This window comes from Sinohyriopsis cumingii, chromosome 3 (genome assembly GCF_028554795.1).
Source record: "Sinohyriopsis cumingii isolate HCF-2022 chromosome 3, ASM2855479v2, whole genome shotgun sequence".
In the NCBI taxonomy this organism is placed as follows: domain Eukaryota; kingdom Metazoa; phylum Mollusca; class Bivalvia; order Unionida; family Unionidae; genus Sinohyriopsis; species Sinohyriopsis cumingii.
The window spans coordinates 126,783,456-126,800,377 of NC_142963.1; the positions used below are offsets into that span (position 1 = coordinate 126,783,456).

Genomic DNA, 16,922 nt, shown 5'->3' on the forward strand with positions numbered 1-16,922 from the left:
GGCATTAAACCCTAGAACAACAACAACCTTATTATTTTAACTTGGCCAGAGTCTGTGTCATTGCCCTGCTATTTTAACTTGGCTATACAGTCACCCAGAGACTTGGTTTTTTTAAACTTGGGCATACAGTAGTCACTCAAAGGTTTCTTTTTTAACTTGGCCATACAGTCACTCAAAGTCTTGGTTTTTAACCTGGCTGTACAATCACTCAGAGGCTTGGTTTTTTAAAACTTGGGCATACAGTAAGTAGTCACTCACAGGCTTGTTTTTTAATTTGGCCATACAGTCACTCAGAGACCTCGCTTGTAATGTATTGTTTGACATTTTTCAAAGGTGCAGATCAAAGGCACCTCTAATAAGAATTAGGGGAGAAATAGACTTTGAAGGTATATAACAGCTGTGACAATGTCTTGAAAGGTTTTACTATCAATAAATGGTACAGTAAGTAAGGATAAAACAATGTATTATTATTATTATTATTATTATTATTATTATTATTATTTGTTTTATTGCTACAGGTGTAAAGATTTATTCCAATTCATTCTGCACAGCATTGCAAATGAAATCAATGTGTTTTTCTCATTGAATTTTCACATTATTGTCTTGAAATGTAGATAAAATTACAGAATTTGTTTCATGCCCGAATGACTTAAACATAATTCATGTTGACATACAAAGCAACATTGTTTTTGATACATAATGAAAAAGACTGATCTGTGTACATGTAATCTGCAATGTTTATCCTGAGCACTGGAAGAGTTCATTTTTGATACGCAAAGAACTCAGAGGGAGGCAGCTACATTATGGCTGAATATATCTGAATAGGAAAGCTGATCACTCCTTAATATTAAATAAATAAATTGACTCTTCCATAGGTTATGGCAGCATTAAAAAAATTTGATGCGACAGACTTCCCATACCCTGTTTTAGTATGTAATTAATTTTTGCTCTATGTCATTTTGAATGGCATTGACATACTTCATTGGCAAAATGAATTGGTTACTTTTAGCTACATTTAATGATCCTAACCTGAAAACTTACTCAGCTACAGATGTGGATATCATTTTTGATACTTTGTAGAATGAACTATTATCTTATTTCTTTCCTGTCTTGTATTGTGAAGTTCCTCAGTAGATCTAGCTATGCAGTGAATTTTAGGCATGAAATTAGCACATTCAAAGTGGTTAGAGCATCCACCTCAGATGCAAGAGATCACGTGTTCGAACCCAGGCCAAGTCATACCAAAGACTTACAAAAATGGTACTAACAGCTGTCTCGCTTTGCGCTCAGCATTAAGAGGTTAGTGTTTGGACTGGTCAGCTTGGTGTGAGGAGAATGTGACTGAGTGGGACATCGTGCTACTTGTCTGCAGCATGATGCCCCTGGGCTAAACATCACTATAAACTGCCACACTGCAGACATCGTAGCGATATGACTGAAAAATTGTTAAAGCTATGTTAAAAATCCAAATCACACACACACATACATTCACCATCGAGGAATCATTGAGAGTTTATAACCTTTGTCATCATCCAAGTATCATTGAAGGTTTATGACCTCTTTTTAGATATTTAATGTATCAGTGCTACTGATGACGAAAAACATTTAAATTCATAAGAAAATTTAATTTTTTTCTACCCTTGCAAAATATTTGGTAGAACTTCTTATTTCATTTAGAGTTTACATTTTGGAGGTTTTGGTTGACTATTACTTTTGCTGGTATGAGCTGTCCTTAACTATGGCTGTATTTACTTTAATATAATGCATGTCCAGATATGTTTATTGTAGACCTGGATTTGTCGTTACATAGTGAGCCAACTGATCAAGGTCTAATCTATTCATTTGTACTAAGTTTCCAGTGTGCATTATAGACCCTGATGATCTATCAGCACATAATGAGACAGCAAATCTGGGTTGGGGATAATAGTTTTGTGTTGGGACTTGAAATTTGTGTCAACTAATCATAGAAGAAGGATCTGTTATTAAATTGTTTTTATGGACTTATCCAAAGTCTTGTTTGGTTTTCTGAGAGAAAAAATTCTGTTCAAACCTAATCTGAGAGTTCTATGATTTCCAGGCAGGTGCCTATACTGTATACAGTTGCTGTGTGTTACATGCTGGTAGATTTTGTAATTATGGTGGCATGCTACTAATGAGACATCTCACCTCTCTGGTAAAAACAAGTATCCATCATTTCTGGTGCCAGACAGGAGATTGGATCGTCTCCAACAGCCTTCAAACAAATCTTGTAGTTTGTACAGACTGACAAGCAGATAAATGTGTCATTTGCTGTAGCAAATCATTCAGTCGGACAACTCATACAAGAACCACCTTCTTTGGACACCCTTCACGTTTAATACTGTTAAATACTCACTTTTAAGTCAAGTAAAACTGAGAAAAAACAAAGTTCCTGATCTTCTGCAGCATAATATGCATGCAGATCAGGGTCTATTTTGTATGTTCTACTGATTTCTTCAAAATTCTGCGCAGACCCAAATCTGCCAGTGCATTATGTGACAGCAGATCTGGGTCTGTGTAGTTGGCAGTTTGATTCGACTTATAAGCGAGCATATATGGTATGAATAGTTATGGACTCGTAATTTTGTTTTCATATAAAGGTCTATTGTACCATATATAAAATATGAAAGTCTTTGAGGATCCACATATTGACCTTGTGATTTTAGATGTGAACCATCCAGAGATTGCAAAGAAAACAACAATCATCCTTTTTATCTTTGAGGAGTCAGTGTATCCTTACAAGAAAATATTAACAGTCTATGCATCAACATGCATATATCATCTATATATAAACAGGCATGTGTCATAATTGGCTCCTTATTAGAGTATACTAAAAGTCTAATTATAAACACGCATGTATCATAATTGTCTTTTTATCAGAGTATGGTAAATGTCTTTGTATAAATATACATGTATCATAATTATATCTTTATCAAGTGTGCTAGTAGTTGATGTATGAACATGTATGCAATATAATTGGCTTTTTACTGTGGTATACTTACAGTCTGTATTTAAACATGCATGTATCATAATTGGCTCTCCATCATAGTATATTAACAGTCTGTGTATAAACATTCATGTATCATAATTGGCTTTTTCTTAGAGTATACTTGCAGTCTGTGTTTAGACATGCATGTATCATGATTGGTTCTGTATCAGTTGTTGCAGTTGTTGTTGTTGCTGTTGTAGGGTTTAATGCCATTTTCAGCACACGATAGGCTATACATGGTGGCCAGTATAAATGGTGGAGGAAGAACCTGGGAAAACCCCAGAAAGAACCATCAACCCACTAGAAGCTATTGGCAAGCTTCCTCACATACCTACATTGGCCGATTTGAAGACTCGAACCCACGCAGACAGAGGTGAGATGGCAATGCTCCATAACGGTAAGCGCTTTAGACCACTTGACCAGGCTCTGTATCAGACTGATTGGCTCGTTATGAGAGTATATTAACAGTATACATAATAAAAATGCGTGTATCATAATTGTTCTTTATCAAGAATATATTAAGAGTGTACAAAATAAAAATGCATGTATCATAATTGTTCTTTATCAAGAATATATTAAGAGTGTACAAAATAAAAATACATGTATCATAATTGGATCTTTGTAAGACTATATTAACAATTTACATTAAACATGCATGTAGCGTGATTGGTTCTTAGTGAGACTCATTAGCTCTTTATTATAGTGTACTTACACTAAGTGTTTAAACATGCATATATCACAGTTGGCGACCACTCTGGTGGCCTAGTGGTTAGAGCGTCCGCCTCGGAAGCGGAAGGTTGTGGGTTCGATCCCCAGCCGAGTCATACCAGAGACTTACAAAAATGGTACTAACAGCTGCCTCACTTGGCGTTCAGCATTAAGAGGTTAGTGTTAGAACTGGTCGGCCTAGTGTCAGGATAATGCGACTGGGTAGGACATAATGCTACATGTCTGCGGCATGATGCCCCAATGCTAGACATCACTATAAACTGTCACACTGCCAGCATCATAGCAATATGACTGAAAAATTGTTAAAGCTATGTTAGAAATCCAAATCACACACACACACACACACATCACAATTGGCTCTTTATCAGAATATATTAACAGTGTGTATATAAACATGCATGCATCATAACTGGTTCTTTATTAGAGTATACTTGCAGTGTTTAAACATGCCTGTATCATGATTGGCTCTTTATCAGAGTATATTAACAGTCAATGCATAAACATGCATGTGTCATAATTGTCTGTCAGAAATGAGTTTATGCAGTGGTTATTTAATGTTTGGGCTGAGAAAAAAAATTGCTCTGTCATGGAAATATTGCATACTGTATATTGCATATGTGTAGTTTTCACTGTCATAGGTTTGGTTTTGAAAATGTTGTTTATTTGTGCCAATTCAAGAATGGAAAGGGGGCTTTGGGTGGCCAAGTAGTCTAAAACGCTCGCCTTTACAGATCCCTGCCATCCTACCTCTTTATGCATGGGTTCGAGTCTTGGGCTTGGCCAGTGTGGGAATGTGAGAAAGCTTGCTAGTAGCTTCTTGTGGGTCAGTAGTTCTTACCAGGGTTTTCCACAGTTTTCTTCCTCCACCAAATATCTGGCCACCATCATTATAGCCTGTTGTGTGCTAAAAAATGGTATTTAACACCCTCCCAAAAAAGAAACAACAATGGCAGTAAAATAGACTGATCATTATAATTGGAAAATGTTTAATGTATTAAATTTGGCAGGAGTTTTCCATCAGCTGGAAAGCCTCATATAACCCCTATACCAGATATCCACCCAATATATGATAATACCGTTGAACTGGTCAGTGTAGATCTAATTTTTTTCCATATTAGGCCAAATTTTAAAAATAAATTGTATCTTATGACATTTTTCGTCATAAAGGTGGATCTATGGTCTTGCAAGCCTTTAAAGATAATTAACACATCTCACCCTTGATTATGTGAATTCGAGTCTCAACTCAACCAGTTTGGGTATGTTAGAAAGTTTGCCATTAGTTTCTTGTGGGTTGGTGGTTCTTCCTGTGGCTTTTCTAGGTTCTTCCTTTTCCAGATATGCTGCCTGCCTTGTATTGCTTATCATGCACTGAAAAATGGTGTTCAACCCTACCAAACATAACCAGGAACAATTGTGAATGCTGAAAATCTATGATGAGTAAATAATTATCAGGGGACCCCAGCACTTCTTTGAAAATGGATTGTACCATTAGAAGATTTTAGTAGTTCATCTTTTCAACTTAGATATTTAATTAAGGTTACAAACAGAACTGATAAAGGAGCTTTTAAATCAAACCTGACTACTGGAACCTATAATTAGAATTTCAAATGGTCTCCACTAAGCTTTTCAAGTAGTAATGGAAACATTATTACCTATCACAAAAACACGGCTCATGCATACAGTTAAGATGAACTGAGGGTGCTTGAGTTCCAAAGAAATCAATATGAAAGTGAGCCCACAGTTACAAGGCACACTGCCATATGCATGTTTACATTTGCACTGTACTTGACTTTATGGATGGAGTGTGGAATCTCAAGATCTGAAAGCTAATTGGTGTGGAAATTCCCTGGGACCACTTCTGTGCATAGCAAGCAAACCAAACACCAGAGCCATGGATCTATTGTGCAGATACATTGTATTACAAATTCCAAGTCAGAAATGGACTATCTGCTGTGGTGCTCAGTTATTGCATAAACATGTGCTCCTTTAATTAGAGACCTTCAGGACATCAATTTCTGTGCCCTGTTCCTGTTGATTTTTGTTAGTGGTTGTAAACTTTTGATGAATTCAGTCTTTCTTATCAGAGCAAGCAAGTAACATACTGTAGGTTTAAATTCTAAGGCTATGTTCCAAAATGATCAATTAGAATAGCAAATTTGTATTCAAATTCTTGAAAATTTGCCATAATTATTTTAGGTAACTTAAAAGACGTGCATATAAGTGTCTATTCTTTCACGACAGTTTGTTTCTATTTTCATGCCAACATATTTGAAGAATGAGATAAGTTTCTGTTACAGCCTGTTTTAACAGTATGTAGTTCCTTCAATTTGAACCATTCAGGAAAAGCAGGCAGATGTGAAATCTTATTTTCTGAAATTCCCTGATGGACAGTTTGCTTTCTTGGGAAGTGTAATTTCATTCCAGAAAGTTATTTTTCAAAATATCTTCCACTAACTTTAGCAGTATTAGAATTCATAATATGGATTAAATTTAAAATGGAATGAGAACCACTTTGATTTGTAGGGAAAACAGAGCTTCTGTCACATTTGAGACATGTATAGTATCTAGGCCACTACATGTAAAACTTTTGCATAAACGTACAATTTTTGTTTTCCTCAAAGTGATGGCCGCTGGGCTATTTTTTTGCTATATGCAGGTTTTAGGCTGGCTGGCTGCAGATTCCATTCTTGAATACATGAGTATTCAATTACTCTGACAAACTATGATTCTGACAGATTAACGGAACACTGTGCTAGTACACTTTCCAGCAAAAGCCACATTACTTACACAACTAGATTCCAATGATTAATTTGATTCACTTTTTATATGACACTTCTGCATGCTTTCTACGAGGTTATTTTTTGGTTTTCTTAGATCACAGTCTCATAAAAAAAGCCCAATTAGATGTCTAGCAAATGTGTTTAAGACTAAACATTTGGTCAGCTTTTGACAAATCTGTACTGTTCATTCTCTTCATTAGTTGCCTGTAATACATCTTTATTGCATCATCCAGTTGAGATGAATTATGTATGAAATTCTTATAGTAAAGCATTAGTCATCAATGGATTCTCAAACTGTACTTGAAATCAGCATAAATTAGTTTTGGGATCATACAAAATAAAGTAACAGTTAAGCTGTTACACTGGATTTCACATCAGAATTCACATCTTTGACAGTATTTTTGAACATAAGGACCACAAAATATGGATTTAACAAATTGGCACCAGGAAATAACCATATGGTTTAGCAATCCAACTGTGGCTAAATGCACTCCACTGTTAGGAAGGAAGCAGTTTTCTCCTAGCAAGCCTTCATCCCAGGATATGAGCAGATGATTGCATACTTATATAATTCTTGTAACTTTCAAGTCTCTTGTTGGATTTTTGAAATATGAAATTCTGCATCCCTAAATGTATAGATGAGGAACTATGTGGGGCAGCGTCTACCCCCAGTCAGGAAAATACACCAACTGAGCCTCTCCTAGAAGGTAATTTGTTCCATATTTTTAGCCTAAAAGACTTAGATAAATGTGCCACTTTTTGACAGTTTTATTAATGTTACTAAATTCAGCCATATCATTAGAAAATTTGTCAGGTTTGTTTTCTTTCTGACCAGGTACTATGGTAGATGGGGGTCATGTGTTTTGCAGAACCTTTGAATCATAATTATCGACAAACCTGTCGTCAAGGTCAGACAGACAGTTTGTACATGAACCTTATATAATACTTCAGTAAAACCTGTCGTTAAAGGACAAAGGACCATACAGTTATGTCCCTTATGGACAAGTGTCTTTTATATACAGTTCTATAGTTATGAAAAATCGAGGAATGTGTTCATAAGTAGATACACATGCATGAAGCGAACTGCTGACACAGTGCAAAACTAGTGAAAACTGGCTTTAGTACTTTTGGAACCAATGGGTTTTAGGTGAGAAGTTAACACTCAAGAAGAGCACAAATGAAAAAAAAAATTATGATGGAAAAAAAGTAATAAATAAAAAAATCCTTTGTGTAACTATTTTTTTTTGCTTCGCATTAATATTTACGATTGGACTAAATATCTTTTATGAATTGTTCAAAATGTAAAATTATGATCTAGCACAAAGGAAAGCATTCTAAGCATAGCATATTTCTGCTGTGCTGTTTCTTTGTTAATATTATCCCAGTAAGATAATATGTCATAGTCACTAGTGTAATATTCATTTCTCTGTGCAATCTTATTTGTACAAAATACAACTACTACTGCTACTACTACTGCTGCTACTATTACTACTCTACTATCAACAGCAACAACAACAATAATGTTAATAATAGTAATGTATGTGCATGAATATGCCCCTCTCGATCCATCATTGTTTATGTCATTGGGTCTGAGTGTCTTTAAATGGTTGATTTTATAGGTTTCTTTTTATATAGCTGCGATATGTCTGTTAGGTTATGATGTCGCTCAGTTTTCTATTCTGATTCCACACTGTGATTACAGTTCTCCACCAATCACTGTTACAAAACTTTGTAGATGACTTGTTCTTGGGGTAAGGAAGAAGCCTGTAGAATCAGAGTTGAAAGGGCAAAGGTCAAGATCACTGAATGAAAAAAGAAAATGTGTTCTTCATATTAACATCATTCTACTTCGCATACCTGAACCAAACTTTGTAAATGTCTAAACTTTGTAGCTGACTTGCGCTTGGGGTAAGGATGAAGGATATTGAATGAGAGTTGAAAGAGCAAAGGTCAAGGTCAGTGACTGAAAGAATAAAATTTGTCCTGCACATTAACATTAATTCTACATTTCAGACCTGAACCAAACTTTGTGAATGGCTTGTAATTAGGATAAGGAAGAAGCCTGTTGATATTGGTGTCAAATTGTTAGATGTTATGGTCACTTTGACTGCAAGAAGAAAAGCGTATTCCTTGAATTTTTGTTCCCTGCCTACCATGGTGAGGTCACAGAAGTGAACAAAAATGAAATATAACTATGACCATGAAGACAGAGCTGTAAACCAACACGAGTAGGTTATCTAGTGCCAGGGCAATTGGGATAAAGTGCCCTTGCCCAAGGACACACCATGGTAGGAATCATGCCCACACCCTTTCAGTTGCAAGTCTGGTACACTTACCATACTGTATATACTCACTTACAAGTCAAGTAAAACTGCAGACAACAAAATTCTGTTCTGCCTTAGCATATGTGGCTGCATATCAGGGTCTATATTGCTTGTTCTCCTGATTACTCCTAAGAAACTGCACAGACCCAGATGTGCTGGCACACTGTGTTTAGTCACAGTACTGCTTTCCTATTTCTGTAGCAATCAGTGAGATCTCGGGAGGTTCTTTTTTTTATTAAATGGTGTCTCCATCTTTCTGGCATTCTGGAGAGCACATACCCTGCATGTAATGAGATAGATCGTATTTTCTGTTTTGCATGTGATATTAAGCCTAAGGATAATGAGCTTTCTGTGTGCTTGGGTTTGAAAATGTGCTAGATTTTATCATATGCTGATAAGTTTTGTACCTTTAAAGAGTTCAAATGTGCCACTCCTGTTTGATAGTGATGATTTGATAGTGAACCATTGTTTATGAATTAAACAGCCTACTTAAGGGAAATAAGGATGGTATGTGAGGGTAAAGGGTATTCATTCAACATTTTCATTGTTTTTCACAAGATTGGTGCAGTTTTAACCATTGGTATTGTCTCCACGAAAAGATCTTTGTCATAGCCTGACTTTCTTAGGTTCTGAGATAGTTCTTTCAGTCATCTCATCATCACAGCAGATCTTTGAAAGTTCCATATGCAGTGTGACCACTGGATGGGAGGTGGTTAGTTGGTTTAGAGTCAATGTATGTACGTAGTTTTGTTCTTGATTATTTTTCTCTCCTGCTTTGAATAGGGGAGAGGTTATTAAATTGGGTCTGTACATCGATCATTAAGTCTTTATGCTCTTGAGTCAGTGAATCCTTCCTTTCATCCATCCCACATTTGTTTCAGCACAATCATTCCCTTAATTATTACTGGATGTCATTCAGATACCATATGCAGCTAGATAATGATGAGGTCGTATGTGAGTTTGATTGTCATTCTTCTTTGTCATCGTTTAGCAATTATAGCATTCCACACAAAAAGTACCTTAACTATTCTTGGATTTCAACCAAATTTGATATGCATTAGGATATTGATGAGACTGTGGCTGAGTTTGATTGTCAACATTTTACAGCATTAATTTAGCTGAATTATATCCCCTGATTTATGGGCCCTCCATTTTAGTTTCTGCAGACTAAATTTCATAATTATAATTAGATTTGAACCAAATTAGTGTGCAGCTTGATATTGATGGGACCTTGAAGTCATCAGCATTCTGCATCATCATGCAGCCATATTATATTCCCCAATTGTCGGGCACTGGATGGCTGACTGATCTAAGGCACTAGCCATTATAGATCACTGCCATTTCACTGCTGTTCCCATGGGTTTGAGTTTTGGGCTCAGCCAGTGTGGATGCATGAGAAAGCTTGCCAGTAGCTTCCCGTGGGTCAGTGGTTCTTGCCAGGGGTTTCCAGGGTTCTTATATGCAGCTAGAAATTGATGAGACCTGGCCCAAGATCAATTGCCAGCATTTTGCCTCATTGTTTTGCCAGAGTTTGTTTGTCTGAAGTAATACATAGAGTGACCAGTGTTGACTGTGGTCTGCCACCACTGCATGATGGGATGACTGATTAGAATCTGTACTGACTGCAGATTCCATGCATGGCTCATGTATCAAGGAATTCAAATATTTGATCATAAAACTTAATTTCATGTACATTATACTTGTCAAATTATATAGTTGGCTTCATAAAGTGATGACATGAAATTTGTATTTGATGTTTTGTAAATTTTAAGAATTCTGATTCAGTTAGATAAGTATGGCTTCTAACACAGTACATACGGAAGAAGTCCTTATATATGACTGTCCTCAGAAATTGCAGATCTCATAACAATTGTAGTTACAGTATATGTATCAGCTTTCGTTATTACTGCTGACATAAAAAGCATATATGCTACTCCCTTTCCATGATGCATGTTAGACTCAGTATATATTACAGTTGCAAACCATCTTATGACACATACAAACCATGATATAAAATAGGAAAGTAAATGAGATGTTTAGTAGCTAACCAGAAACCAGAAACTGATAGCAGCTTTCCAGAAGTTGAGTCAAGCCAATTGATTGCTCTTTACTTACTGGAAGAATTTCTAAATAATTTTCTCCCAGCTAGTTTATATTCTGTCTCATCTAGCTGCTTGCCTCCTTATATTCAACCACTCATGTGGCCTAAATGGTTGGAGCATCTGCCTCAGATGTGGGAGGTCACGGGTTCAAACCTCAACCATATAATACAAAAGACTTATAAAAATGGTGCTAGCAGCTGCCTTGCTTTGATGTTCAGCATTTAGAGGTTAGTGTAGGACTGTTTGGCCTGGTGTCAGGATAATATGACTGGGTGGGACACGATGCTACATGTATGTGGCATGGTACTTCAGTGCGTGCTATACAATGCCTTGCTGCAGACATCGTCACAATATGACTTAAAAACTGTTAAAGCTAGCTATATTAAAAATCCAAATCTCACACACACGCACACACACTTCCTTATATTCCATCTCAGCTGCTAGTTGAGATTTGTTAAAATGATCAGAATGTTCACAGTAAAAACTTAGCAAATATTGTATTTTGTTTCCCAGTTAGTTTTAAAAAATTGTTGAGTATAGCTGGGATTGTGTTGTTGCTCACAAGACACTAGGAATGGGTTTGGTGAGTGACTCACAGGAATTCACATTATTATTTTCTTTTAAAAAAGCTGTTGGACTAGTGATTTACATTATCATATGATGACAATTAAAAAGAGAAACATTTTATATGACCTTTATGCTGTTGAAGCGAAGAACATTACTGTAACACATGATTGTACAATTCATTCTTATGATTGTATCAGTCTCACTCCAAGACATGAATGATATTAACCCAAATCTGTCATAAGTGAATAAATGGGATATTATAATTGCTGTTTAAGTAAAATGATATGCATACAAAAAATAAAGACAGCTAAATAACAAAATGAGTGGCACCTAGTAAAGCAAATCAAGCTCAGTATTTGATTTCCACTATGAGATCTTGCTGCTTTTTAGCTGAAAGTTTTAGTTGCAATGTACTGTAAATACTTGCTTATAGGACAAGTCCAACTGCAATCTGCACAGACCCAGATCTACCATCACATAAAGCACCAGCAGATCTGGGTTTGTGCAGTTTGTTAGGAGTAATCAGTAGAACAAACAGCATAGACCCTGATCTGCTGGATCTTTGTTGTTTGTTTGATTAATTGTGTATGGTACTCACTTATAGATTGGATCCAACGGAAGACTGCATAGACTAAGATCTGAAATCTCATAATATGCCAGCAGATCTGTATCTATGCAGTTTGTTAGGACTGATCAGGTAAACACCATTGTATTGCCATTTGAACCTGACTTGTATGCTAGTAATTATATGGTTATCATCTACTGAATTATTTGCCAGCTAATGGTGTAAATGGTGGCTGAGTCCCAAGAGAAAACAAGCTCTCTTTTCATGGAAAAAAGTGGCCTGAAAAAGCTTTTCAAGATAGAAAGATATGACTGCTGTTGTTTCTATTAGGAATTCACTGTCAGTGATTTGTGACCCATTAGTTGGAGAACTTAGTGATAAAAGTACAATTTGACAAAAGCTACAGTTTCAAATCTAGTATGTATATTACTGTTTTTGCACTAATATCAATATGTATGATAATATTTCATAAAAAGAGTACATTTAAACAAGTACATATACTGTAAATGATGCATTATACACCAGTTATGTGGCAAGTAGTAGATTACTGGACTGGTGTCCCTCTTCCCTTGATATTTAACTCTTCAAATCACCAAATATCTGCCTGAGATGCAAGCAATCTGCAAAGTGTAGCCAGGGCATGTGGTAGAAAACTAGAGTAGTTCTATGGAAGTTATTTTTATCACACCTGGCCATAAGCCCAGGTGAACTAATGGTTTGGCCCTGCTTCTGTCATGCATTGGCCCAGATTGTGAATAATTTGTCTGTCCACAACTGCTTGCTGTGTGCTGGACTATGGACTATAATAAAAATCTCTTCATTAATGAGCAACATCAGTGTATATCACTGAGGTGATCTTCACTGATTTGCTAATATTCTTACTAATGTGGATGAGAAATATGGCCTCTTACTTAACCAGAAAATGTGCATTATTAATTAGATGTTACATATTTTTCAGATAGTCAGGTTATTGTTAGTTAACAATTAATTTGCAAAACAAATAAATTTTGTGGAATAAAATGCTTCTATTTTGTAAAATTCTATCATATAGATTTCGGACAGGAAAAATATTTTTTTTTATATAAATAAGAAGCTTGACAGGAAATCTTTAACTATGGAAGGTTTATAATAACACTTAAGCAGCGGCAAATCCAGAACCATAAATGGCACATTTTCTGGTACATTTAATAATTAGATATGTCATTGATTTCAATTTTGTCACAACTGGTTATATATCATTTGAATGTTTATACTGTATACAGAATATTCAGAGATATTGCCATCATGTTAATTTTTGGCAGAAAATGGCTGACTATATATATATATATATATATATATATATATATATATATATATATATATATATAAGGCTTGTGTAAATTGTATGTTTAAAAAACAGTGAATACAAGCAAAATTATATGTTTTAGGTAAATAAATTTTAACACTAACACACATATATACAGTGTATACCCTATAGTATGGGAGAATTTTAGAAAAAATTGCTTTGCCTTTTCTGTTTGGTTTGATTTCTTTTTCTATTTAATACACTTCAAGACTTCATTTCTATTTAATTAATTAAGAAAGAATGTAATCAAAATGGTTGATTTTACCTAAAATTCTTGCATCAGTACATTATAACAAATTTAATTTAGAGTTTTTTTTTTAGATTAGTACATGTAGTAAGGTTCAAAAACAGAATTATGTTTTCTAAAGTGCCTGACTTGGTTGTAATGTTTGAGAGTACCCAAAACAGGTTTTAATTGGATAGTTTGGATGCCAACAAGTGGAGGACAGTTTATATAGGATGTATGTTGAGTGACTCACAAAGAGTAATGGTTTTGTTACCAAGCTTTTAATCCCCTGATGTTCCACCATGCTCTTAATGTGTGAGAAAGTTTCAAAGATATGTCACAAATGTCATGTAGGATACATGATTTCACTGGGGTTGTCTTATTTTATTTGGAATGGCATCTAACATGAAGCACTCTTCAATTGGAAATCCAAGTGGCTTTATTTCAAATTTGGAGACTTTGATTACATCTTGTAGCCTTGATATTGGAGCCAACACCAGCACTTCACAATGAAAACATGCTTCCATCATTGTTTGGTTTTCACTCTTATATTTAAGACAAGTATACTAGAAAACAAGAGTAAATTTATTCAGTAGATGACTCATGCTGCCTAGCAAATGCATTGAATATGTGGACTGCAAGCAAACAGTTACAGTATTTCTCTGATTACAAACCCAAAGGACCTGCTTTCAGTTTTGTAGCGAGGGTTTTGGTGGTTGGAAGTGGTTATTATCATTGGAATAAGCATATTCATATAAACACTTGTAATAATTTGCAGAAGTGTAGTTTGAACTCGCATCAGATATGAGCTGAATTGTGTGGGCACTAAACAGTCTGTCGTGGCAGTAGCAGTGGCTGAGGGTGGAGTGCCATACTCACACCCCAATGGTTGTGGGTTCAGACCCTAACTGGACAGTCATGGTTAGCTGTCATGATGTGTCACCAATCAAGCCTTTTTATTCCCATTGCCTCGCTTACTCAGCACTTTACTATTTTAAAAAAATATTAATGTTCAAGCAAAATTCTTTTTGATCCATTTTATTTGATTTTCATGCAGTACTGGTAACAGTATGATATTAGATTCTTGCATTGGAAGGGCAGTTTTTGTTTCTTTTATTCTAGATTTAATTGAACTTCTGTCAAGTTCTATTATTCATTTTGTTGTTGTATAGGAGCATATATTTTGTTGTGACAACCAAAATGAGAAATTGAAATACTGTTTTACCATACCTTACCCTTTAATTCCAAATTATACAAGCCATTTACTGTTTAATTCTGACAAGGGAATTGTTGAATTTTCATGGTCTTGAAATACATTGCATTTCCTTTTATAAGATAAGTAATGTGTTCTTGATTTCCTTTAAGTGGTCACAGTACGTTGACTGTAGATTAGATAATTCTGATTGTAAATACTGGTATGTTCAAGTTTATGAGGTGCTTTTGTTAAGTAAATGCTCATTGATAATCTTAACCTGGAGTATATCATTTATATAGAAATGATACAAAAGGCATTGTATTTCTTAAATTTGAATTCAGGTACATAGCAGCTGAGATGAATAGGTTCTCAAACATCTCTTGTGTAAAATGTTGCAGCAAAATGAAATGACAAATGTCTTCTTTGTACAAACTTCTCAGTGCGCAAAGAAATGAATCACAATTTCCAATTTCCAATAATTTTGTCCTTATCTGACCCATACAGTCTTCTACATCGTATTAGAATCAGAACTGTGTATCACACTCTCGGGGTGGGGTGGGGGGTAATTTGGGATTGATAAATAGACAGATGGATGGACATATTGAAGATAAATGTATACACAGAAAATTATAGATTACAGTGAAGGTGTGGCTCTGTGTTGATGAGTGGTTTAAAGTGCTTGCATTTACCGATCACAGTTAATTCACCACTGCTCAACCTATGTGGGTATTTGAGAGAGCTTGCCAGCAGCTTTGCTGGGTGATAGTGGTTTTTATGGGTGTTTCCTGGGTTTGTTTTCCACCAGTTATACCAACTGCCATGTACAGCCAGGTCAAGCACTGAGAAATGGCGTTAAACCTGAAAAAGATCAACATTACCGTGAAGGTGACATTTCAGATTGAGCAAGCAAATATATCTACATGACCAATTGGACATAAGAAAAACAATTTGAAGTTTGGTTTGGCAGGTGGTTGCTACATGCAAGTGAATTATATATACCACCATGTCAGCCAATTCTGTCCATCGGGTAATTCTGTGCAATGATACGTCATTTCTGTAAACATTGGATCATGTGTTATTTTGGTTAAAAAATCCATTTTATATAAAGAAAGAAAAATCATACTTTTATTAAGAAAGTGTTCATAAAGTGTACAAAAATATCCCACATTTAGAATCGAAATGCACATGAAAATGTGATTTCTAAATGGCAACAAGTAGACCCACTCCATGACTCTTCTTTAACCTGTAAAACAGAAAATCTGATTTACTATGAATCTTTTAGAATCATGCAAGTAAATATATTATATGAAAGATGGAAATGTGTACCTTAAAACAACAGTGCATTTTAATCCAAGTTTCCAATTTTGTCCCACACATACAAAATCGTCTGCTACCCAACATGTCTACTTGCCACTAGAACATAAATTCTCTAGTAATTTTTCCCCATCAGCAAGACATTGTAAACACATCACATCCTATTCGTTGTTGTTTCTCTTCCATGTACCGATTTTCGCGTATATAAGACGCGTCTTATATTAAATTTTACTTACCCCGCACCCTAAGTGCGTCTTATATTTGTGGGCGTCTTATTTAATTATTTTTTTTACACAAATCTATTCATCTTCATCTTCATCGTTATCAGTTTCGGCTTTAAATCCATCAAAACTTTCATCGAATTCACTCTCGTCGCCGAATACCTCCAGCAGCAGAGAGGGTGAACAGACCATAGAATTCCGACAAAACAAATAAAACAAACAAATAAATCATCTCGTAGAAAGGTCAAGATTTTACAAATGAACTTTTCCTTGAGATGTTTATTTTTGCAATGACCGATTGTGCTAATAAAACCTCAGTTCGAAATAGTAGCTGAAAAAATAAAGTACTCTACGTGTTTATTTATTTCTTGTTTATTTGTTTGACGACCAACGTTGGTAGGTACCCTCTCTGCTGCTCCTCTTTTGCTGATATTAATTAAATTATCATGTTATAATAAAAATGGTACATCCAGAATCTCATACTGCAAGAACAGCTCGAGAACGATTAGAAGCAATTAAAAAATTTCTTCCTGTCAGAGACTCATTT

The 16,922-nt window shown here is 35.3% G+C and overlaps 1 protein-coding gene across 4 annotated transcripts in view; it reads left to right on the forward strand.

The window, feature by feature from the left end:
- The window catches only part of LOC149803803 (uncharacterized), a 363,874-nt gene that overhangs the window by 185,592 nt on the left and 161,360 nt on the right, over positions 1-16,922 (forward strand). The window contains exon 1 of one of the 4 annotated variants that reach the window (XM_089953614.1): positions 6,783-7,223. The exons of the other annotated variants lie outside the window; for them this stretch is intronic. Within the exon in view, the coding sequence (XP_089809740.1) occupies positions 7,127-7,223 (97 nt within the window). The 5' untranslated portion in view covers positions 6,783-7,126. Of the gene's footprint in view, positions 1-6,782; positions 7,224-16,922 lie in introns of those variants that run through there. 4 annotated transcript variants of the gene reach the window in all.